Source organism: Dromiciops gliroides, chromosome 2 (assembly GCF_019393635.1).
Source record: "Dromiciops gliroides isolate mDroGli1 chromosome 2, mDroGli1.pri, whole genome shotgun sequence".
NCBI lineage: Eukaryota > Metazoa > Chordata > Mammalia > Microbiotheria > Microbiotheriidae > Dromiciops > Dromiciops gliroides.
Window position 1 is genome coordinate 37,111,387 of NC_057862.1, and position 26,312 is coordinate 37,137,698.

Genomic DNA, 26,312 nt, shown 5'->3' on the forward strand with positions numbered 1-26,312 from the left:
TCTCTCGGTTCATTGGCCATACAAATGGACTTAAATCCTTATGTAGCTTCAGTTGTAACAGACAACAAAAGACTTAGGCTACGATGTATAAATATACTAAGTATTTAATCTCAGATTGTATACAGAGAGAAGGGTCTCAAACAAGCTGTCTACATGTAAATTGCCAGCACTTCAAGACATGCTCTACACGCAGGTGTTAATCCCAAACTAAATAATAAATCTAAGTAAAATTGGTTTTCCCTTTGAGGTAACACAAGATGGTTTATAAGTTTCTCTCCTCTAAGATAACTGATTGCATGCAAATTCTTGTCCTTATAACCAAACAGAAAATGTTTCTGATTTTAACCTTACCAATTAATAGATTAATGTCTTTGTCCCACAAACTTCTTCACTTATTCTCATATAATTCTGAGATATTTCAAGGACATTTCATCCTATTATAGCAGTGCAGAGATGCTGGAGTGCTATTGCAACAAGAAGATTCCTTATTAAAAAAAAAATCACAGTTTTACCTGCCCTGCTTAGAAAGATTTGCTATGAAAGAAAGAAGCAGGGACACAGTTACAACAGCAACAGAACTGGTCCTCCAAGGTTAAGCCTAAGGGCATAGAATGATGCAACACAGGTGGAATAGGATAAAGCATCTTTAGTTCCGTTTGATTTTAGTTAAGAGTTGTATTTACTATTTGGAACAGCCAATTATACAGCAATGTTCCACCTTATCCACATAGTATCATAGCCATACTCAGGATTAATCAGGTAGGAAACATTCCTGTTGGGAAAGGAAATAATACAATGAGAAAACTAAGTCAAGAGGCTCCTACCATAGTCCATGGCAAGGTCATCCCCTCAACCTTCCCAGGCACAGACATCTACCTGCAGTACTTCTCAGATTGGGCTCTCTTTGATCAGCTTGTGGCATGTCCCTCAAATGGTGGATTATTGCTTTGATCATTCTGACAATCGTACCTGATTTCAAAACTCAAATCAATAGCAGGTTACAGTCCCATGACATTTCACCTCAAATAGCAAAGTTTCACCAATCATAGCGTAGGGATGGATATAGTTATTATTACTCTCATGTTGTTGCGATAAGTTAGTTAGCAATGAAAAAGTTACCGGGCCTTCAAAAAAACCATTCACCATTCTTTTCTTCTTTTTCTTTTTCCCATACAGTGTCTTATTCTTCCCCTTTAAAACATATTCCATTAAATAATTGATAGGTTTTTAACATGATGACAAAAGCCACTAATAGCCCAATTAATAATTATACAGAATCCAAATCAAAAGGAGTTAAATTCTCCAATGACACAATTTCATCATTCTTCTAACAGTTTTTCTTATATGATGGCTTCCCAGACTTTACAATACTAGAAAATTTAGAAACACCATAATATTATTCACAATATCATGAATTTAAAACATGAAAAAAACTTATTTTGTCAGATGACATCAGTTCAGCCAAATGCATTTTCCAAATTAACTAACATAGAAAATTATTCATTTATCACATTTGGCAGCGTATACTAATCATGTCTAAAACCTAGGATACGGAACAATTGCCTTAATTAAAGAAATAACAATAATCAACATTTATACAGAGCTTACCATATGCCTTGTCTTGTGTTAAGCACTTCACCATCATGTGATTCTCATAAAAATCCTGGGAAGTAGGCACAGCCAACAAAAGAGAACTCATATTTTCCTTGATCCACGCTCTTTTGGCATTTTGCCTTACTGCCAACCTGCATTATAATTGAATTTCAGGACAAACCTTTACCACATCGAATCTGGATTTACAATCACAAAATCAAAATCTCAATCTTCCTAAGGGCCATGTACTCCCAGTACTTTACATTACAGGGCCTGCTACTTCCAGTTAGTCTACTGTCAAAGATTTAAAGTGGCAGTCTTATATTTTCATCGCCTTCTTTAGGGTATGGAAGGATTTTACATTCCTCACATATATAAAATGTACTCTTCTTCCCAAGGTCCTTCAAGGACAGACGTTTAGTATACTATCTTCAAGCAACTCCATGTTGGAAAAATGTTATTATAGTATCTATATCATAAAGAATAACCACATAATGTTTCTCATATCCATCTTATCAAATACCCTTTGGTGACCTATTTCTACTTTGCCCAAATAATTAAGTTCTGTTATTAGTCACAGAAATAAAATATAGAATTTTTCCAAATTAAATTTCACTTACATTCAAGTTGCTCCCTTAAATAAACTTCTCTTTTCATGGGCAAAAAACAAGACAATTCTTACAATTCAAATTGTAAACTTCCTTTGAAATTAGCCCAAATCCACTTTCCCTTCTTTAAGCTGCAAAGGTATAAACCCTCCTGGGGGTCAGGGTGGAGATGTTGGTTCAGATTTTCTCTTCCTTTGTTCTTTCTCTCATGTATATCTATGATCTTGCTCCTAATTTTGTCTACACCATTCTCATGCTTAAGGCAGAAATCATAAAAATACCATTTTAAATTGCAAACTTGTTTTTTTTTCCCTTCACTGTGAAACTTCATTGATATTGTTTTCTTTTTTCTTTTTTTTTGTGAGGCACTTGGGGTTAAGTGACTTGCCCAGGGTCACACAGCTAGTAAGTGTCAAGCGTCTGAGGCTGCATTTGAACTCAGGTCCTCCTGACTCTAGGACTGGTGCTCTATCCATTGTGCCACCTGGCTGCCCCTGATACTGTTTTCGAACTAGCTTCTTTCTAATCAGCAAAATGACCTCTCAGCTATAAAACAATAAATCTCTCCTTCTCCACAGGAAGAGTGATAAAACAAATCTATATAACATTCATAATTATATTCTGAATTTCCTTAAAACATATTTTAAAGAATGCTAACTCCAAACTCACTAGAATATTTTAGATTTTATAAAACTATTCAAACCACAATTTGTAAATTTGCAATAAAAACTTACATTTTAGTCACAAATTCAGTTTCCAATTAGTTTACAATGTCATAACATCATATAATTTGAGGGAAATGATTCCCTTTTCTTATCTGTCTCTCTGTATTTCCAAAACTTGGCCAAAGCTTAGAAATGTAGAGAGAAAGGGAGGCCTTTTTGAACACTTAGTGAACTATTCATAAAAGTTCCCATTCTTTTTCCCAAGAAAAAGTTATTTTACAAAACACAGAGAAAAACAGAGAAGCATTTGCCAGCAGGATTTTTTCTTCTTAACTCTGTTCATACAATGACAATAAACACCAGTGACAAAGTTTCTTAAAAAAAAAAAATAGTGTGCACAGGTGCAAAGTCCCTTCTCAGCTCAAATATGGAACCTCTCCAGATTCTGATATATCTTAGACTAATTTGTATAATTGAGGTTGATTCAATTCGAGAGACTTCTCTCATTATTCAACTTAATCTTTTTGACTTCTACTTTTAGTTACTACCTTTTGGCTGGGAAGAATCCACTACCAGTTTATCAATCACCTGCCAACTTTGGTAATTTGTGACTACCGGCTATGCCACTCGATAATAATGTGACTTGTGACATGGTGCTACTCGAACCCTTTTGAATGAGAAGTGTCACTCTTCCTACTTGCCAATTATATCAAGAAGCCTGGGACTTTACTTCCCCTTCCTGCTGAGGGCAGTGAGTGGCCTGGGACTTATTTATGACTTCCCTATACGGGCAGCACTGCATGCATCTTTTGATGGCTCCTTGGCCTGAGCCAGGAGTCTCCCTCAAGAAAAGACAATTTCTCTAAGGGACCTGTGCTTTAGGGGGATTTTCTGAGTTTTCTACTGCCAAGTACTACCAAACAATCATACCTAAATACAGATAGGCGCCAAGACAAACAAAGCTACAACAGTTACAGTATGAGGGCTTACCTTGAATTGGAAAGGCTAGGACTGGGGAGTCAGGTCTTTGGAGCAATTATCTGCAGAGAAACCCACCCTGGTGAACATGTCACCTAAAGGCTCTTGGTGGGGGAAGGGAGGAAGGTGGCTAAGAGGTTACTACTCCAAGGACTAGCCCTCCCCTACCCCATCTCTTTGTGGCTTCTAGTTGCTATGATCAAAATAAGATAAACCAAGGTACAAAGTTCCAAGCATGATCAATTTAATAGTACAGTATGAATTTACCAATAAATAAGATTTCAGTGTTCTCAGAAAGCTAAGACCCTGAGGTGGGAAATGACTACCCTTTCTTATAGTTTTTAGGGAAGTGCAGAATAAAGAACAGGACTTTGTAGATGGGGAACAAGTTATGAGTGGTGAGAAATTGGGAATAAGGGGCTAGTGAAAACCCCCTCCTTCCCTCCAGTTCCTAAGAAATGTTTATTGTTTGAGTCCACCTGAAGTATTAGAGATAGTGGACCAGACTTTTTTGGAGAACAAACCAGAAATCCTTTAAGGGTAACAGATTCCTTAACACAAGAATTGAACAGTAATTAACAAGAGAACTGGATTTCTAAACTTAACTCATTACAGAACGGCTGAATTATGACTTAGGCAGCCACTGGCCAAAATCAATTAATTGTAAATAGATCAATTAAAAACAGAAACAGAATCAGTCTGATTATTTCAGGCAGGTGGTAGCACAGTGGATAGGCCACCAGACATAGAATCAGAAGAGATAAGTTCAAATCTAGATTCAGATCCTTGTCAGGCGTGTGACTCTGGGCAAGTCATTTAACAGCTGATTGCCTCAGTTTTCTCAACTGTAAAATGGGGATAATAATAGCACTCACCTCCTAGGGTTGTTGTGAGATTCAGATGAGATATTTGCAAAAAGGACTTAACTTGGCACATGGAAGTTGCTCAATAAATGCTTATTTCCTTGTGGCACTCCACCATGTTAAAATTTTATTTGGAAGGGCAGCTAGGTGGTGCAGTGGATAAAACACCGGCCCTGCAATCAGGAGGACCTGAGTTCAAATCTGGCCTCAGACATTTACTATCTGTGTGACCCTGGGCAAATCACTTAACCCTCATTGCCCTACCCCCCCCCCCCAAACCCTGCTCCCCTCAACTTCATTTGATTCCTTGTTTCTCATGGAATAGATACTTCTGATTCTGATGTAATGAATAGGTGTCTTTATGCTGGCTTTACTTCCTAATCTTATCTCACTTGACTCTCCTCAAGTTGCTCCAAGTCTCAGACAAACTAGACTAATTTCGGTTTCATCATCTTCTCCTGCCCTTATCTTTGCTGTAGTCAGTCTCTACTGCTTGAAATCAGCATCACCGGGGAGATGCAGCTTAGGGGATCTTTAGTTATAAAATGGCAGTGTCTTGCAAAATTATTGTAAGCCAAGTGGTTGAGGAATGGGAGATACTTCTCTATGGAAAGGGCTTCCTTTCTTTCCTTGGCACCTCATCTAGTGCAACAGCCCCTCATTTTTTTCAGATGAGGAAACTGAGGTTAGGTAAGAGACTTGCTGAAGATTGTAAATATAAACTGAGGCAAACACTCTCTCGCTCTCTCTTTTTTTTTTAGTGAGGCAAGTGGGGTTAAGTGACTTGCCCAGGGTCACACAGCTAGTAAGTGTTAAGTGTCTGAGGCCGGATTTGAACTCAGGTACTCCTGAATCCAGGGCCCGTGCTCTATCCACTGCGCCACCTAGCTGCCCCCAATATGAGTCTTTGATTGGTTTCAGAGTTACTGATTCCCTGCACATCCAGCTAGGCTTACCCTTGGTCTTGAAAAGGATCGTTGGTATGTTAGTCAATGCGGCCAGACCTCATACAGTTGTTCTGGTTACTTGGATAACTGGGGGACTCTAGCAAATCAAGGTTTCCATTTTCCCACACAGCTAATAAGAAGCAGAACCAGGACTTCAGCCTTGGGCCTTCCACTCCAAATCTAGAATTCTTTCCATAGCTCATGAAGCCTTCCATAATCTCCTAGGTTAAGCTTGCTGGCCATTAATGACATTTTACCCCCCTTCAATTTCTTAGAGAATTTCCCCATGACTCTCCTCCTATTGTATCAATATAAATGCTTGTTGAATTGAATTTCACCATAGTTATTAGTGTCTTTCCTCTCCATTTAATCTTTTTTTTTTTTTTGCAGGGCAATGAGGGTTAAGTGACTTGCCCAGGGTAACACAGCTAGTAAGGTGTCAAGTGTCTGAGGCTGGATTTGAACTAAGGTCCTCCTGAATCCAGGGCCATTGCTTTATCCACTGTGCCACCTAGCTTCACCCTCCATTTAAACTTAAACTAAGACCCCTTCACCTCTCCCCCAACCCCATTCTCAGCTTCCAGTGCAGAGTCCTATGTACATATTTAAGGTATGATGGATAAAATCATTGCAGTGGGAACCAGGGGACCTTGGGTTCAAATCATCTAGGTGGCCCAGGGGATCGATCTCTGGTTCTGAAGTCAGGAGGACCTGAGTTCAAATGTCACCTCAGACACTTACTAATTGTGTGACCCTGGACAAGTCACTTAACCCCAATTGCCTTAAAACATCTGGGACCATCTCCAGTCATTCTGATGTATATCTTTCCACTGGACCCAGATGACTCTGGAAGAGAGAGTGAGGTTGGTGACCTTGCACAGCCCTACCTCACTTCAATCCAATTCAGTGCAAGTCATGACATCACCCTGATGTCATGGTCCTTGTCTGAACGAATGACAAAACAATTCTTACTACTTACGAGTGTGTGGGACAATTATGGATTTGAGTCAGATTAAACTCTGAGGATAGAGTATGAAAGATACCTACTCCCCCCACCCCCCAAAGCTAGCCTCTTGCTTTGCCTAAAAGTTAATTGCTTGCTAAATTCTCACTGTCTCCTTTAAATTTTATTGTTGAGATAATGGACTTGGGACAGTTCTGTAAACTTTGGGGATGGGGTCTGGGAGATATCCAGTCCCCCAGTAAGTTTTATTATTCGTCACAGTTCTACCAATTAGCACTATTTAATTCTGCTTAGTTCCCACATGCCAGCTACACTTTAGTTTATGGCCTGTAATAAAAAACTCCCCTCTCACATGTCAAAACCCCAGTCCCTGTCGTGGATTAATTGCACTATTTAATTATCCAGAAGTGCACTATTTAATTCTGCTTAGTTCCCACATGCCAGCTACACTTTAGTTTATGGCCTGTAATAAAAAACTCCCCTCTCACATGTCAAAACCCCAGTCCCTGTCATGGATTAATTGCAGTCAGATAAGGGAGTGATTTCTGCCTCCCACTTTCTTTGACATTCCTCAGACTTGTACCCCCTTCCCCTTCTCCCCTTTGTTCTTGGACATGTCTCCATACATGGATCACGAGCTAGGTACGCACCTTGGGTGAGACAAGATTGGATGTTAGATTGTGAGCTCATCCACCCTAGGTGTATGTGGGCACAGTCCTTTTCAAGATTACTATAAAAACCTAAAGGATCGGGCCTATCTTTGCAAGACTTCAATGTGTAATTGGGTTTTGCCTGTCCTCATGAGGATGTAATAAATCTGTCTCTGCTTGACTTGGTGGTCTCCTCGAGTTATTTGGGTAAACTGAGGCAGTTTGTCCCAAACACTAACAACCTCACCTTGGTTCTCATCTGAAAAATGAGTGGGTTAGATTGTTTTCCTCTCTAGATCTACCTCTTGGCTTCCTTCTAGACTCACCTTGGACTCCATTGTCTGCATGAAGCTTTTCTTGCTGCTTCTTCTCTTTGAGATTACCTTATATCTACTTTAAAAATATATTGTGGGGGCGGCTAGGTGGCGCAGTGAATAAAGCACCGGCCCTGGATTCAGGAGTACCTGAGTTCAAATCCGGCCTCAGACACTTGACACTTACTAGCTGTGTGACCCTGGGCAAGTCACTTAACCCCCATTGCCCTGCAAAAAAAAAAAAAAGAAAAAAAAGAAAAAAAATATATTGTACATTCATCTCAAGTCACCTAGCATTAAGTACCTACTATGTGCCAAGCACTATGCTAAGCCTTGGAGATGCAAAGAAAGGCAATGCTTCCCCTCCCCTAGTCCTAGTTATATATGTTATTTCCCATAATAGACTATGAGCTCCTTATGAGTAGGGACTGTTTTTTTTTTTTAACCTTTCTTTGGATCCCCAGCCCTAAGCACAGGGCCTGACATACAGCAAGCGATTAATAAATGCTCATCGACTTTGCCATTATCCTGCTCAGACATAGCTGTCTGTATTTTCTCCCCCATTGGGCTGAGAGGGGGTGATTTCCCCAGCACGGAGTCTGGTACACAGTAGGTGATTAATAAAGATGCCTCGACTCCGAGCTTGTCTTCAGGCCACCCAGTCTTTGGCTGGTCTGTGGTTAGAAAGTTATCTCGTTATCTCCTTCTGCTAATGAGGACACAAGTTTTGCACTTCTGGATAATGGGTCAATTTGCCTTCTTAATGGGTGGGGGAAGGGATGGGGGGGGGGAGAATTAAAAAAAAAAAAATGAACGGCAAATGATCTCCTCCATCAGTGCGTGAGCTCCTTGAGGTCAGGGGCAGAAAACTGCCCTGCTCGTGGCACATACTGGGCACCCGCTAAGTGCTCTTTGCCTCGCCTTGACTAAGTGACCCAGTTGGGGGTGGGGGGTGAAAAACAAGCCAGGGCCGTCCCAGCATGCCCCGGGGCTGCCCGGGGGCGGCACTGCGCGTGCGCCGGAACGCGCGCGCGCGCACGCATTGCAGTCCTCAGTGGAGGGGGCGCGCGTGGCTCTTTGCGCGGTGCGGCCCGCGGACGTCCGGCGAATCGGGCCGGGGGCGGCGCCGGGCGTGACGCGCGGCTGGGTGGGGTGCGGGGCGGCGGCGGCGGCGACGGCGACGACTACGACGACGGAGGGAGGAGGCGGAGAAGCAGGAGGCGGAGGCGGAGAGTGGTTCATAAATGGCGCCGAAGCAGGACCCGAAGCCCAAATTCCAGGAGGGTGAGTGCGGGCCGCGGGCCGAGGGCCCCGTGGGGGCGGGGGAGGCGGGGGGGAGGGCCCGAGGAGGCCCCGGCTTCACCCCGCTGCTCCCCAGAATTGTCGCGGAGGAAGCTGAGGCCCAGGAGACCGCGGCCGAACGGGCTTGGGGCCTTTTTGCATCGGAGAAAGCCGAGGCCCGGCCGGGGGGAGGGGTCCCCCCGGAGGCCGTGAACTTGGTGGAGAAAGGGGGCGTCGCTTTGTTTTCCCGTTGGGCCGGGAGCTCCCGGGCAGGGCCGGCCTCCTGTCTTTGTTTGTGTCCCCGCGCTCCGCGGCGCCGTGCGGGCGTTATTGTTGCTCTTTGTCGCCGCCGCCGCTCGCCTTGTGGCCTTGACCTCTAGCCGGAGCCCGGCATTTCCTCCCGTTGTTTCCGAGCTGATTCTGGCGGGGGTCCCCGGGCTTCGCCAGGCGGCCGCGCTCGAGAACCCCCGGGCCCGGCCAGGCCCCTCATTTCTACAGAGAGGGAAACTGAGGCCCAAAGAGGGGCAGCTACACGCCGCCCGTCCCCTGTGCCTTGGCCTCCCCCGGAGCCATCCTGGGGTTCTTGGCCTTGTCGCCATCCGAGGGCACAGAGTGGGGGGATGTAGGGTTTGGAGGGCCCCGAGAGGTTGCCCCGGCCAGCTCCCTCACTGGACAGGTGAGGAAACTTGAGACCCACCCAGGCCTCCCGGGTGGGCTAGGGGAGGGTCTTTGACCGGGTAGCATCGAGCCGGCGGGGGCGCCCCCTCCTGCGTTCCCCTCTCTCTCCCCTGGGAAGAAAACGGGGAAGGAAAGGGACCGTCGGGATGGGTTTGGAGGGGGAGGGGAGCCCTGGAGCCGTGCAGAAACTGTGTGGGGGAGGGGGAGGGGGATGGGCTCGGCCGGGGAGGAGCGACGATCGGAGCATCTTTCGGCCCTAAGGAGAGGTCCGCCTTGGCCCCCGCCGTTCTCCTCTCCTGGCCCCGTGGGGATGAGAGGCCTCCGCAAAGCTGCCTGCGCTTTCTTCCCAGGCCTCGGGCTGTGGGGCTGCTTTGTAACATGGCTGCCGGAGACACACCTTGAGCCTGATGGCGGCGGCGGAGGAATTGTCAGGGCTGATGCAGCATTTTTAAAACCGGCCTTTTCCGCAGGCTTCGGTGTGCCCTGATGGAGAGAAAGACTGGCACCGGGCCTCCCGTTAAAATGGCTGCTTGGCTTTGACTATGCAGGGTTGCATTTTCAATACGGTATTTTTGAATGTAAAACTTTGGAAATGTGTTTATTCTCTAAAATATAAGCCGTCCAAATCAGCACATAATTTTACCTTTTTTTGTACACCTCAGCTGGAAAAAATATTAGACTGTTACATATACGTTATCTTTTATGTTACCATCCGTAACCGATTAATTACTTTAGTGTAGTATTTGATCGCAGACAACTTTATTTCCATAGCAGAATTTATTTTTATATGTTATCTTAAGGAACTTTTCCTTTCTCAGTAAACATTTGAGAATATACTAGTATGTTCATTCCAGTGCCTTTGATCTCTAGGTAGGCAGTAAAAGAAGTAAGGGAGGTCTTTGGAAAAAAAAAAGATAACACTTAGCTTGCATGATAAGTGCTGCACGGACACTAGAAGTTGGAGGTGAGGCTGAGAGTGGCCAGGAAAGGAAGGTTCTATGGAGGATGAGGGATTGACAGTAGGCATTAACAGCTAGCTGACTTTTACATATTCTTTAAACTTAAACCATTGCTGTTTTTTTCTTTACCGCAACCCTATGAGTTAGATGAGTGAGGAATGAGGTGTTGACTTAGAATTTTATTGGTATTGGGGTTGCAGAGTTAAGGAAGGAAACTCCCACCACCAGTTGTAGGTCTGTGTTGTCTCTGAAACTTCTAGTTTCAGGGTGTTGCCTAGAACACTGAGAGGTTAAGTGACTTTCTCAGAGTCAATTAGATAGTTTGTGTTAGAGGCAGAACTTCATCTGTGTCAGGGAGGGCAGCCTTCTCTGGGCTGTCTTAGTGAGAGAGATTCTTTGTATTACATTCATTAGAACTGAAGCTTCTTGAAAGTTTCATTGTGTCATTTTTGTATTTGAATCCCTAGTTCCTAATGATTAGTATATCTCTGTTCTTTTAGACTCGTTTGTTCTTCATTCTAGAATAGGACCGTGACATCAGGGTGATGCCATGAGTTATACTGAATTGGATTGAAGTGAGGGAGGGCTAGGCAAGACTACCAACCTCACTCTCTCCTCCAGAGCCATCTAGGTTCAGTGGCAAGATATACATCAGTATGACTGGAGATGGCCCTGGATGTTTTAAGGCAGTTGGGGTTAATCGACTTGCCAAGACTCCATGATCATTGCTATTTCCTTAAATCAGTGAAATCACACACTTGGAGAGGGGAAGTGACTAGCCTATGGCTACACAGCTAATAAATGAGGGATTCAGTATTCACAGTCTTCATTGACCAAAATGCTTCTACTTTGTGTGCTGACAGTACTAGTCTGATTAGTGTACATGATGTACATGAGTGTACATATGGGTGGTGAGTTGAGTAAGTCTTTTTGTGTGTGTGTGTGTATGTGAGGCAATTGGGGTTAAGTGACTTGCCCAGGGTCACACAGCTAGTAAGTGTTAAGTGTCTGAGGCTGAATTTGAACTCAGGTCTTCCTGACTCCAGGGCTGGTGCTCTATCCACTGCGCCACCTAGCTTCCCCATCTGTTGAGTAAGTCTTAATGCAGTATTGGATTTACATATTAAGAATTTTGGATTCAACTCAACATTTTTTAATTGAATTGTAGGATATAGGTATTAAATTGAATGCGTATTAATTTGAATTAAATATTTTGAATTGAATTGTAGGATTTATGTACTGTCATTACATTAGTATTTGAACCTAGGCATCTGCACCATAATGCAGAAGGTTTTGAAACCTAGGCAGAATGGTTTAGATTTGTTATCATTTTAAATTGCAAGCTCTTGTCATAAATTAAATCTCAGCCATTTCTTTTGAGAAAGCATGATTAATTTACAGTGAGATAATTTGTAAGAATATCTTGAGGGGAGAGTAGGATCTTTTACTGTCGATCTTAAATAACAATTGTGCATGGATAATATATGACTACCAAAATCAGTTTGCTAAAGCTGGGGAGTTCTGAATTTTGCTAATTGTTTAAAATAAAATAAAAGTTTGTATCCTCCTTAGAATTGGTAATAACATAGAAGATCATCATATTATTTGATCTCAAAGGTATCTTCCATTTTAAAAAAATGTTAGGATCCTGCCTTTGGTACCATGCATTTCATACTGACTTGGGAAAAGCAAAAGGCAAATGCATAGCATTCAGAATGTTAGTAAATTTTCTAATTACAATATAAAACCATTAAATTATATGCCTGAAAGAAAATTACATAGGTAATTTATTCCATTGATTCGCAAATGGAGCACAGGATAAAACACAAGTGAGGGTGACATTCTCAGTATGAGGAGACTAGGAAAGGTTCAGCAGAACAGTTTCTTCTGAGACACGTTTACTACCCTAATGAGTGTGAGGATCAGGTTTCAGTCCTTAATCTACCACTTATAACCTGTGTGATTTTTGCACAAATTGGTTGGTTTCTCTGGGCCTTAGTTTCCTTATTTGTAAAATTAGAAGACTGGATAAATTAACCCTCACATTCTTTTGTCACTCTGAATTTATGAATCTGGGATCTACTGTGTAGAAATTCAGTACTCTTGGACTTGACAAATAGTTTTTGGTAAATGGTCTTCAATACTTTATGCTTCATTGCAGTGAAGAACATTTCAGAGAGAAGAACAGTTGAGCCCAATACCATATCTGGAATTAGTGCTATAAGGACAGCTCTGTGTTACAGTGGATAGAGTGCCAGACCTGGAGTCAGGAGGAACTGGGTTCAAATCCTGCCTCAGACACATACTAGCTATGTGACTGTGGATGTGTCACTTAAGCCTGTTAGCCTCAATTTCCTTATCTGTAAAATAAGCTGGAGAAGGAAATGGCAGACCACTCCAATATCTCTGCCAAGAAAACCCAAAAGATGTCACAAAGACTGAAACGACTGAAAAACAGCAGTGCTGTAATGAAACCAATCCTAATAGTACTGTGAATTTTTAACTGAACATTGTGCTCTAAAACATGGATTCTTCACCTTTTTTGAATCATGATCCCTTTGCCAGTCTAGTGAAGACTGGACTGCTTCTCAGAATAATATTTTTAAATGCATAAAATGCAATACATAGGATCACAAAGGAAACCAAGGTGAAGGGGGAAATAAAGATGGAATTTTTTTTCCCCATCCAAGTTCATAGACCACCTGAAATCTATTCATACACTTTGGGAGCTGGGATCCTTGGATTCCAGTTTAAGAATCTCTTTTCTAAAAGGTCAAGCTAGTGACATGTGTGCATATTAAGAGTTATGTAAATAAACATTTTTTGAGGAGTCTCAGTAATTCTTTTTTTTGGGAGGGGCAATGAGGGTTAAGTGACTTGCCCAGGGTCACACAGCTAATAAGTGTATTCACTGTGCCACCTAGCTGTCCCCTCAGTGATTCATTTTTTAAAATACCTCTATTTTTACATAGTGGACAATGGTCCAGTTTGTGTATTTCTCACTTAACTATTGCTTCTTTGTGTAAAATTGTGATTGGCTTTTGAAAGCCTTTTAAAATCAGAAGCTACTAAAAAATGGTGAAAACTAATGTATTTTCGGTGGTTTGTTTTTGGTTTTTTTGGTTTTTTTGAGTCTATTTGGGTTAAGTGGCTTGCCCAGGGTCACACAGCTAGTAAGTGTGTGATGCTGGATTTGAACTCAGGCCCTCCTGATTTCAGGGCAGCTCTGCCACCTAGCTTTGCCAAAACAATTGTATTTTTAAACCCCTTTTTGATTTAGGAATAGCTTGCCAATTTGAACCACTAGGATTCTTTGAACCAGTATAAACTTTGAAACTTGATCAGCTGGGCTTATTGGTCATTGAACACTAGGTTAACCTACCAGGGAATTTAGGAACAAGGTACTAAAGGTGCACAGACCGGGGTCAGCTAGGTGGTGCAGTGGATAGAGCACTGGCCCTGGAGTCAGGAGTACCTGAGTTCAAATCTGGTCTCAGACATTTGACACTTACTAGCTGTGTGACCCTGGGCAAGTCACTTAACACCAATTGCCTCACCAAAAAAAAAAAAAGAAATGTAAGATTCACCTCTAATCTCCAGCTGACTTCGGGCTTTCAGGTCTCATCTAGTCTTTTCTACACTATTTAGCTTTTTAAATCCTGAGATCTGAAATCATATGGAATGATGCACCCTCAAAAAATATGACATGCAAAAAAAGCAAAAATGAAATTCTAAGTTGAAGGACCCTTAGAAGAAAGACGTTTCACATTCAGGTGATATGCACAGGGAGGATATGGTTTTTTACTCATGCAACAAATTATATAACATATTTCAAGGTATATAAATTGTAAAAACTCCCTCCCCCCTTTTTTATTTTGTTGACTGTTGTGTATCTCAGGTTTCTGTAACAGCTCATTTGTAGATATGTTTGAAATTTGACCCAAAATGTTGATATTCCCCTTAGCCCCTCTTAGGATTATGATTTTGCTGGGGTATAGCACATAGAATGGGTAGTTATTTTATTTCATTGATCTTTATCTCGAACCTATACAATTAAGGATTAATTAAATACTTTGAAATATTTTCCAGGTGAACGAGTGTTGTGTTTTCATGGACCACTCCTTTATGAAGCAAAGGTATGAAACCTCTTTTCTTTAACCAGGTTCCTGAGAGTTAATTCTGATAGTTTTTCTTACATGTGCTTTTTCTTTAGAATTCTCTTTTTACTTCTTTCTTTGGTAGGATACTTGCTTTTTTATCCTTTTTTCCCCCATGTTTCTTTTCTTTTCTTTTCTTTTCTTTCTTTCTTTTTTTTGGCAGGGCAATGAGGGTTAAGTGACTTGCCCAGGGTCACACAGCTAGTAAGTATCAAGTGTCTGAGGCTGGATTTGAACTCAGATCCTCCTGAATCCAGGGCCGGTGCTCTATCCACTGCATCACCTAGCTGCCCCTCCCCCATGTTTCTATACATTAAATAAGTTCTTTCCTTCCAGTGTGTGGATGCTTATTAACCATTGTCCCTGCCAGACTATTGAAGGAGCAGCATTAGAACTATTGGTGTTATAAGGTAGAGACAGCAGAATGGATTTTTTGTGTGTAGAAGAAGCACAGGAACTGTTTTTTGAGAGGAAGCTGCCATCTTTTGTGCTTTATTTTTCAGGTTATAAGTCTGGGTACATAACTACATAAGATCATGTTATTATTCAAACATGTTAGGTAACCATTCATTATACCAGGCTAGATGTAAAGGCGGTGTGTTTAACTTTTGATCTTACATGTGAATCTTACCCATTTTGTGAACTATCTTTGCCTAATTTCCAATTTCAGATCTGTTTTCCCTTTCTTTCAGCTGATACTTTAAGCCCAGTAGAAATGAACTAGTTTAACTAGTAAACTTGAGTGAATCTCATCTGGTTTTTTTTTTGGGGGGGCAGTGGGGATTAAATGACTTTCCCAGGGTCACACAGCTAGTAGGTGTCAAGTGTCTGAGGCCAGATTTGAACTCAGGTCCTTCTGAATCCAGGTTGGGTGCTCTATCTACTGCACCACCTATCTGCCCCCTGTGAATCTCATCGGTATATTTATTCCCTTCAACAGTGCAGATTGCAAACCATTCATGACTTTTCATCCTGTGTGAATTTTGTCCTTGTGCTTCAATATAGCTTCTCTGAGGATTTACCAAAAGAGGGAAGTGGACCTGATTTTGAAGTCTTCCCCTAGATATTTTTCTCTCTCATGGAAAACAGTGCTACCCTTGGACTGTCCATATATTATATCTTGCTCTTGAAACATGATTGACCTGTCTTTTGAGTCACAAATGTCCTTGATAGTATCTTTTGAACCACTTCTCATATGCAAATCATCATTGGTAGGTTATCTCACAGCCCAGTTATACCCACCACATTCTTTCTTCATTGCCTTTTGGGTCATCTGCAGTTATGATTCTTCTGGGATTGTGCTGTTGTGTGATTTATGCCTGTGTAACATTGACAGGAGAATGTAGTGTGGATAGGCTGATCTTTGGTACGTGGGGCTCATTAGAAGTGCTATGCATTTTCCTGGATTGTTGCCCATCTGCAGTGCTTATTCAGGATGTACATTAGCTAACTTGATGGAACATCAACACTATGTCAGTATACGGGCAATGGGCATTTTGCATCCATTTGGTTTTTTCTCTGTAGATGGCTGAGGCCAGTTCTTTTGAATGGCTTTGTATTTCGAGAAGTCAGACCTTCTTCCTGGGCCATCTAGTACAGGGGCGTCAGCAGACTGAGAGCTCACCACCCCTAGGGCCACATTACACAGGAGTTGATACTGCAGGTGAACATGTTGCTTCCCATTTTATGCTTCACTTAATGTTTATGCTCTGGATTTTTTAACAAAAGTCATTGTGTATACATCCTTTCTACAAATCCATGCGTGATCCTTACATTTGTGGTAGAGACCTTATTGGTGGGAGGTTTTTCCCCCCTTTTTTTGGGGGGGGAGGGCGACCAGAGTTAAGTGACTTGCCAAGTGTCACACAACTAGTCAAGTGTCTGAGGTTGGATTTGAATTCAGGTCCTCCTGACTCGAGGGCTGGTGCTCTATCCATTGTGCCACTTAGCTGCCCTGGTGAGAGGTTTTTAAGACCCTTTTGCACTGTCAGATTGGTCACAAGTGGATAGGAAGAGAGCTTTGTGGTCTTCCCATCCCATGACTGTAATCTGCTGTACTCATTATAAAAGTTTCCCATATTTTCATCAAGGATATCCTTAATACATGTATAGGCCATTCTTATAAACATTTCATAGATGAGTAAAGGCTGGGGTTGCTTGTGTTTTTGGTGTAATAATGTTAGCGATTTGGGGATCCTCCCCTCCTATCTTTTTTCATTCTTCTCTAGTTACCTTGAAACTTCTCAAATTCAGAATTATTTGGCTCGAGCATTTTTTCTGTATTTGGTCTGGTCTTCTTAGGCTCCAACTTCTTCCTATAGTAACTTTAGTACTGGAATCTTAATGTGTTGTTTCTGCCATCATTTACCTGAGAAGTCATGTGAAAACACTTGAGGGCCTGCCCCACTTCCCTCTTATTGCCTTAGTGCCTTTGGAATCGTTGGGTTCAGTTTGGTATCATGCTGAGCTTTCTGCACCCTCACTTTCCATTGCCTTTTGCAGTGTAGCGAGGTGAGCCTACCAAAAATCCTACATTCTTTTTCTGGGTGTTTTGCAAATGAGCTTATTTTCTAAGGTGATGGTGTCCTTGGTTACCAAGTCTAAGCTTTATTGTTTACTAACATAAACCGTCCTGAAGAGACATGTACCCTCTCTCTCAATGAGAGGGAGAAAAAGATCATGCTCACAAATAACTGATGAAAGGGAGAATAATAATTACAAAAGAAAAGTCCATGTAAAGGGCTATGAGAAAATTGAGGAGGGGGAAGGGGGGGAAAGGTTGGTGGAAAGAGAGAGACAAAGAGATGCTTGCTAGCTTTCTTTTGGGGTCTGGAGTCCAGGAAAGAGTGGAGGTAGGCAGAGATGAGGGGTAGTGTGAGTACATTCTAGGTATGAGGAATGGTGCGGAATAAAGGCAGGAGAATCGAGAGGCTTGGGTTAGGACAAGGTCAAAGTGAGTGTGTTTGACTTGGTTGGAAGGTTGCATCTGTGAAGTGTAATTGAATGAGATAAATCTGGGATGATAGGAAATAATTGCACTGTTGGCTATGCTTAAGAGCAATTAGGGCTGGAGTTAGTGAGGAGGCCAGAGAGAGAGGAGAGAGGAAGGTGAGCTTCTATTCAGGAGGAGCATTTTAGAGTTTAGGATCTTGAAGGTGGACCAGATGCCTGCAGTGCCGAGAGCTTAAGGAGCAACTGCCCTGCTCACTGACTGAAGTAGGGTGGGAATGGAGAGGTGGGGGGCGGGGGAGCCCAGTTCAAGGAAGTATGAGAATAGGCAGTTAGAAAGCCTCCCGGTTTAAATAAAGTTTAAAAATAATCTCTTAGTATTTTGGCAGAGAAAGGGAAACGCCCTCTATTTCTCTTCCTTCTCAGCACCACCCCCTTTAAAACACAGGGTATTCCCGATCGAAGTAGAAAGGAATGTTGGGTTTTATGCTACTGCTTCTCTCGATTAGTACAGATGTTCAAAGTGGCCTTGATTTTTAACAGGCGTATTATGAGTTTGCCTTTTAAAGATGTATGGGTTGATACAGTGTTTGGCTACAGACAGCATATGCCATGTTAATTCATTTGTTATTATGTGAGTAAAAATAACTTCTTTCTATGTTCATAAATTGTCATATACATAGTGTGGCTGAAGTAATGAGACTAATTTACAGAAGAGTTTCACATGAAAACATCCAAACTCACTGTTTAGTATATAAGTGTATAACTTGTATGCACCCTTAGATTTCTAAAATTGTTGCATTCAAAATATCAAGAGCTTCAGATATTCTAAGTGTTTTTAAATATGTTGTAAGGCATAGATATGTCTTAATGAGACCTGTAAAGTTGATAAATACATATGAGTCCTATTGATTCCTTTAATGTTATTTTGTCAGTTTAATACTGAATTGTGGAATTTTTAACTATGGCAGCAAAATGCTAAATTTTTTTTTTTCAAAAAGACATTTATTTATTTATTTTTATTTAATTTTTTTTTTTTTGCGGGGCAATGGGGGTTAAGTAATCCCACACAGCCAGTAAGTGTCAAGTGTCTGAGGCTGGATTTGAACTCAGGAACTCCTGAATCCAGGGCCAGTGCTTTATCCACTGTGCCACCTAGCTGCCCCCAAAATGCTAAATTTTCAAACTACAGTCCTTTAATTGGAATATCTTTTAAATGACTATCTGAACAGCTGGATCTATCATTTTTTGAAAAAGTTCTTTATCTGAATGTGACAGAAGCATTGTCAGGATGAGAACTTGTTTCTGCAATAGGACTACCAACATTAAAGATGTATTTTTAAAAATCTACTACAGTTGGTGAAATTGTAAATAAAAAGTACCCACCAGCTTTTGCAAAACTCAAAATTTGATTGCTGACTATTTTAAGTCATTTGGAAATAACTGGTAGCCTTTTTAAAAACAACTTTAAAACATTTTAGACTAGGGAATAGTCAAAGGTGTCTTCAAAGTCTTAGTAAAGTTTTGAGCTTTTTTGAAGCTTCAATAGCTTAAGACTTTGGGCACACTATCAGCTTGAGTTAGTAGTATGTGTTGCTGGCTGAGATATCCTAGACAGTTATAAATTGCAGATGAAACTTGTTTTCAGTGAAGCTATGGGTAGTTAAGTTTTTTTTTCTGTTACCCCCAAATAGACCATTAAAATAAGGGAGAAAACCCCCAAACTTATCTGATTAGTAAATTTTTTAAGTTTGTAGGTTTGAAAGGTTTTGTAATCTTTACTAAAAAGAGACATTTACTTAATGAACGTTAAATGTTTTGAAAACTCCTTTTTTCTTGATTTTAATGGGAAAGAAATGCCAGTCTAAAATTGTGTGCTGTTGCCTCTGCTGCCCTTGTTTCCCTTTGGCCACTTAGTTTTTATTGCCTCTTTATCTAAATGAACCACTCCTGGTTTCCAGACATCTGAATTTGTTCTCTGAGAACACAGTGGTGTGGCAATTTTAATTCTTAAAATATTGTTGTCATTCTTGACTTCCTTACCATTTCCGTCCCTGTTACTTGCCCTCGTATTTGCCTGCTTAACTGCCCTATGCTTTTTTTAGCACTACTCTTGCTGTTAACTCTTAATATTTCTGCAGTGATAACTTCTTTTGGGCATAGAACTAGTTATTTAAAAACCAGACTTTTTTGGATAAATCTTTTTCCTAGTCATTCTAATTTTGTTGACTACTTCTGTCTTGACAGAATGTTTTCTTTTAAATTATATGTTTAATATTACACTTTAATTCCCAGTTAAGCATCATTCGTTTAAAAGTGAGCGTGGTGTTTTAGGAAATCAGCATGTTTTTTTTTCTTCTGGTTAATAATGTTAAAATAATTTTGACTTTTTCTTTCATTACATTATTTTAAATAACTGATTTCTCACTGCTGCAGTTAAATTTCACTGGATGTTGTTTTGTCATTTTTGTCCATATTTTAAAAATCTTTAAGCTGACCAATAATTTAGAATTTTAATTTTATTTTATTATCATAAAAGTATTTAATTATTTTCCAGTTACATATAAAGAAAGTTTTCAACATTTGTTTTCATAAGGTTTTTAGTTCCAAATTTTTCTCCCTTCCCCCTCCCCAAGATAGAAAGCAATCTGATCTAGGTTATATATGTACAAACACATTAAACATATTTCTGCATTAATAATTTAGACTTTTTAAAAGTGACGTTTCTGAGTCAATTGTTTTCTTCTTTGTTTCAGTGTGTAAAGGTTGCCATAAAGGACAAGCAAGTGAAATACTTTATACATTACAGTGGTTGGAATAAAAAGTGAGTATTGGAGCTCTGCACACAAGTCTTTTTTTATTTTTTAAAACCAGAGTAAAGTCACGGAAGAGTTTGGGTCATGAACTGGCACAAGCTTGAGTTTCTAGAAGCTTGATGTTTTTATGAGTGATTTTAAGCTACAGTATTTTATACTCCAGAGGTAAACTATAATGTGGTGGAAGAACTTAATAGAAAGCAAATAAGGTCCTTTTAACCATTTCATTTATTTAGAATATGCTTAATTCTTTGGAGCAGGAATTAAATGTTAACTAAACTAAGACCTTGGGTTTCTTGATTGGCACCAGTTTACTTATTAAGAAAGAGTTGGGGCAGCTAGGTGGCGCAGTGGATAGAGCACCGGCCCTGGATTCAGGAGGACCTGAGTTCAAATCCGGCCTCAGACACTTAACACTTACTAGCTGTGTGACCCTGGGCAAGTCACTTAACCCCAATTGCCTAACCAAAAAAAAAAAAAAAAGAAAGAAAGAGTTGCTTGATTTGGGAATAAGTGTGTTTGTCTGTCTGTGTATAGAGTGATCTTTGGTGATGTGATTTAGTAATAGGGAGCCCAGCCTGTGCTGTTCTCTGTCAGATTTTAGTCTTCTAAGAAGTAGACTGCATGTGACTAGGGTGAATATGAAAGCATGGGCTCGTAACAAGATAACCTTCTTATCCTTGTGCAGAGTGCTCCTCTGCTGATTTGGAAACCCAAGTTCCAGTTTTAGCTTTTTGGCTGCCATGCTGGTACACAGGTACTCCACAGTGTATCAGAATTCTCAGTGGCTATAGGTGAGCGTTTCCACTTTGTGCCAGACATAGGCTACAGTTGCCTTTTTCCGGACTATTGAAAATCCTGTGCCATGTTGGGATAACAACCCTGTATTGACAAGGCAGCTAAAATGGAAAAAACAGCTTTCAGTTTGGCCTTGCATCTGTTTCTGTGTAGGTATAGGTTTTGCTGACTAGTGTAGATATGTGCTGCCCCCAGAGACAGTTTGCTATATGTCGTTCATTTCCTGTAGTTTGAAACCCTAATGTGAATTTTTTTTTGTGTTATGAAAAAGGCAATTGTTTTTCACGGGGGTGACCAAAATATAAAAAAAAGATTAGATCAGCCCAAATATGTAATGCTACTATCAGACATTTTCAGAACATGATTTCAAATTTGGCACTTTTTTGCACAAGGCATTTCTAGATCAGGTGTGGAATCTGAGTCACCCAGGGCTGTTTCTCATCTTGAGAATTGGTTTGCTGTGTTGACCTTCAGGGTCATGATGAATGCACCTGCCCACAGATCTCTGAGTCAAAGACCTTCTCAGTAATTTTGGACTTTTCTCACCAGGTTCCAGGATCATCCAGATGTAATTTTTAACCCTCCAAGATGGTGGAGCCCCCTGTAATTTCCTTCTTCATGTGGAATAAGATTGGTTAACTTTAATTTCACCAGCAGGGTTTTGTCCTTCAGCAAGGAATTTGTTTTGAGTTGTTTTTCTGTAGTGTTGGTAGCTCTTATCAGGCTTTTCACATTCCATTTCCTGGTGTTTCTTGGGATCAGCATCATGCTTTTGTAGTCTGTCAGTCTGGGTTCCACTTACGTAAACAATTATTTGTTTGCTTATGAATCTGTCTGGCCTGTGGGCTTCTTGATGTAGACGCTTGGCCTTGTTTAGATGCATATTGTAGCTAGGAAGGCTCTGATAAGTGGGGTGCAGACAGGCTGGTAGTGGCAGTGTTTCCCAGGCACAAAGTGTTTTGCTTTTCTACCTTTTGGTTTTATGTTTCTTTATCCTCTGGTGTTGCCTGGGCCAAACAGGTTTGTTTGGGGAGAGGTGGTAGAATTATTACCTTAGCGCAGTAATCATTTGGCAAACAATTTCGCTTCTATCCCTTTAGCAATTTTTTTGGAGCTCCTGAAGGTACATGTTATAGGCTTAGTAACTTCTATTAATGTCATAGGTAGAGAAAAGGGGATTTTAGTTTTAAGAATGTGTGATTGTTGTCTGTAGTCTAAAAAAGGTTTCCTGGGTGTGACCTGGGAGCCAATTACGTTGCCACCTAAATTCTAGGCTTGTGCTTTGTAATCTTTGTTGGTTTCCACCCACATGTCTTTCTCAAAATGGCTTTCCCGTCAGCAGCTACCTCTCTTGCTTCTTTTAGGGGTTAGGTTTAGCACCTTTCTGGATCATGCTGCTATTTTCTTTGAACTTGCTAAGTACTAGGTTTTTGAGCATGTTAGCTTATATTCAGATTGATAACATTGATTAGGCTAACTTTTCTTTCTTCTCTTTGTGAAGCCAGTCCCAAAGTAATATTTTCATCATTCGAATAGACAATACTACTATTGTACATGTTTTTATATTAGCTTGTGGGTACTATTTGAGATGTCTGAGGATCTAATTAAATGCCTGCTTATTTCTTTGATTAGTGTTTCTTTAATTGGTGTTAAAATATGTAGTTTTGGTTTGTTTGGGTTTTTTTGCCTACACCTTTAATTTCATCAGTATGGTGAATTCTGGTGTGGAGCCTCCCTTCATTAGCATAGGTTTTGCAGCTGATTTGTATGTAATTAATTGTTGCCTAATAGTAATTTTTACTAATTTAATCCATTGAAAATAAAGTCCAGCCAGCAAAACTGAACCTTCATATTTAATATTTTGGGAAATAACTAGGAGCTCCAGTTTTTTGGCCTCTTAGAAATAAGGTTTCTGTGTCAGTTAAACATATGATTCATTTATTTCATGATCTGGCAGAATCCATTTGTTAATTGTTTATCCTGTAAGTCCTGGTATATTGTCTCATATGGTACATGGTTTTCTAGTAGATTGTCTTTTCCTTATTTGAAAATTAACTGTTGATATGTAGATGTTATTCTTTTTCCAGACTTCTAGTTTTCTAGTTACAGCCCATCAGCATTCAGATAGTCAAGAATGCTTCAGATCAACATGAACTTGAAATGAGGTTGAGACTCCCTCCAGAAAAACAAAATTACTTTGTGCTTAAAAATGTGTAAAGGAAACCAAGGAAGAATGAGTAATAAATTCATGATTTTGATTTACTTTCTACACCTTATAAGGTTAATTGTTTAAGTAGTTAGACCTTCTGTCTCCTTAGAGGTGTGAACATAAGAAAATGTTTACAGATTCTTAGCTTCCTGGCATAAACTTGGAGACGGTGGTAATCAGATGTATTTGTGAAGGTTGTCAGCACCAAACTCACTTTTGGTGCTGATTCTTCTCCTAGGAGTAATCATCCAGGAAGCTCTGTATTCTTTGTGAGCACTTGGCACATGCTAGATACACAAAATACAGTCTGTTGTAAGTGTTGTACAACCCAAAGCCACATGGAGGAGATTAGAGACTGGGCAGTGAGATCATATCTGTGTCTTGTAGAATCTTTAGGGGAAGATTGCATAGTGAGAAAGGCGAGTCCAAACTACCAAGAAAAATTAGGGCAGCAAGACATAATTTCAAGTAAACATGCCTGATTAGGTGTTTATTTTGATTGGGTTTGCAGTTTTATCTAAAGTTAGGAAAGCAAAGAGTAGCTGCTTTTATTCTAGTTGCTCCCATACCCAGTAAACACTTAGAGGGTTTTAGTTGCTCCCCAAACCAATAAGGGAATATTCAGGTTTGGAGTTAATACTCTAGCATTTTGAACAGATTGCAAGTTAAAGCCAATTTTGATTGCTTTTGTCCTTTAACAAATTCATTCTCATATAAACTTTTCTTCAAAAAAGAATAAAAAAATTTAGATATTAAAGATAATTTTTATTTATCTCTCAAATTTCTTTATGTACATCAACAAAAAATCAGTGCATCTGAAAGAAATAATTTTCCATTTTCTGCCAGTGACTTAGGAGAGAAATAGGAGTATATATAACTTCAGAAAATTGGTCCTAGATTTTCTTCCAGTTATCATACTGGAGATTTCTAAATTAAAACTGATTTGAAAAATTCTAGCCCCAAAGAAATGTTGTACTTCCATCTGTAGGAAAACTGGTTTGGGTTTTATTCATTATTTACTAATCATTTGTCAGCTACTCGTCACTTTAGAAAATTGGACTTTGAGCAATATATTGGCAACTTGGCATTTTTATCACAGGCCATATGTGTAACCTTTATTTTTCATATTTTAGTTATTAGTGATCAGCTATGCTTCCCTAGTAGTGATGTCAGAACAAAGGATATTTGACTTTGAAATTATTTTTTTCTAATAGCAAGATTATTTAATTTTAAATAAATCAAGGGAAGTATAGCAGTAACCTTATTTTTGGTTGAAGTTTGAAAATAGAAAAGATGTTTATATTTAAAAAAATGGTAATTATTAGAGGGACAATGTGACATCTACTTAAGCTACTAAATTAACTTGATAAAATTTTAAGTTAGAAAGTGTTATCCAGTTATACTTCCTGTATAAATTGAAATATTAAATACTCATTAGAAATGATTAATTATATAATGTAAGCCAAGATGAATACTTTGTAAAAGGCTTTTAAAAATCCTTTGGGAGAGGGGCAACAGAATAACTTAAAATTTTTTTAAAAAGCTTCTTGATGTCAAAACTGCATGATCACATATTGGCAGGTTATAAGGAGGCAAGCAACTGTTAAATTATCTAAAAGAGAATCCTGGTAGATTATTAATTATTAATCCTGGTAGTATTGTCTCATATATTTTAATGTAATTTTGAGGAGGGCTAATGGGGAAGTTATCAGTAGTTGGAAGGTTCATGGAAATAATAATTAGTGGGAAAGTCATGTCTTAATTCATAAGTTGTCTTGAACCAATTCATCAAAATGGGGATAGAATGTTTTCTTTAAGAAGAAAGAGAACAAAACCCCAAACCAAAAATTTGCATTTCCTTTCAAACAAATTAATGTGTAATTTCTTAAAGAAGTACAATAGTTCTGCCAACCCTTTATGCTAAGATACTTGTTCTAATCTAAAGTCTTCCGAACCTATTAGAAATGATTGATTCAGCCATTTAAATACTCCATTTGTAAATAAATCTAAATAAAGCTTAAGCTAAATTCTGCACATAGTTACTGAGATTACTTTGTACTATGCTGTCTACATCAGAAGTGCTGTGAGGCCCAGGCGCTCTGAAAAAACTTTGAAGACACGTGAGGATATTGTAGCCCTTTTTCCTGTTCCTGAAGGAGCTCCCTCAGTACACCACCCCTTCCTGACCGCTAGGTAAATGCATGTTTTAAAGTTTTCTCTAGGCAATCATGTTGAGGATTATGGGGACACCCTCCCTCCTTTTTTCCTTTTTTTTTTTTTTAAGATAGAAAGTGTGTTTTTTTCTTTCTTTTTGTTAATTTTAAATAGGAGGTCAAAGAAGTGGGGAATTAGTCAACCAAAACTTCCTCTTTGCTTAGAGGACACAGCGAATTGTGTTACTAAAGGAGCTCCATCAGCAGGAGAAAAGGCTTACTAACTTTGAGACCCCAAAAGGCTGCACCCCTTCACTAGGGTTTTCCTCTTACTCTGTTTTTTGATTTGGGAATGGCTTTTTGTTTTTCCTTTTTTTCTTTGTAATATCACCTCAGAAACTCTCGATTGGAAGGAGCTTTTAGAAGTGGGGGTGGTTGGTGTACTTGACCGAATGGCATTACAAAATACCTTAGCAGCAACAAGGCGGTGAAGGAATTGTCCTGCCTGCGGTAACATATGATGAGGGATATTTTTATGTTGTGGACTAATGACTGGAATGGTATAGCTCTGTAAGTTTTAGCTGTAGAGTATATGCTAAAAATAATTTAAGCTGACTCCCTGAGCATTTTTGAGAGGGGAAAATGTTCAGAAAACATTTTATAACCATTGTTTGTATGAAAATAACAGACTGAATAATGTCTAGATTGCTTTAGAAATGCATCTGTAGGC

General features: G+C 39.9%; 1 protein-coding gene across 4 annotated transcripts in view; it reads left to right on the forward strand.

Moving 5' to 3' along the window:
- Positions 1–8,716: 8,716 nt before the first annotated feature.
- MORF4L1 (mortality factor 4 like 1) overlaps positions 8,717–26,312 on the forward strand; it is a 41,166-nt gene continuing 23,570 nt past the window's right edge. For 2 of the 4 annotated variants that reach the window (XM_043981299.1, XM_043981300.1), the window contains exons 1-4: positions 8,717–8,866; positions 14,590–14,636; positions 20,363–20,430; positions 25,506–25,622. In XM_043981299.1, the coding sequence (XP_043837234.1) occupies positions 8,827–8,866; positions 14,590–14,636; positions 20,363–20,430; positions 25,506–25,622 (272 nt within the window). In that variant the 5' untranslated portion in view covers positions 8,717–8,826. The remainder of the gene's footprint in view (positions 8,867–14,589; positions 14,637–20,362; positions 20,431–25,505; positions 25,623–26,312) is intronic. The other 2 variants (XM_043981302.1, XM_043981301.1) reach the window with 2 other exon arrangements.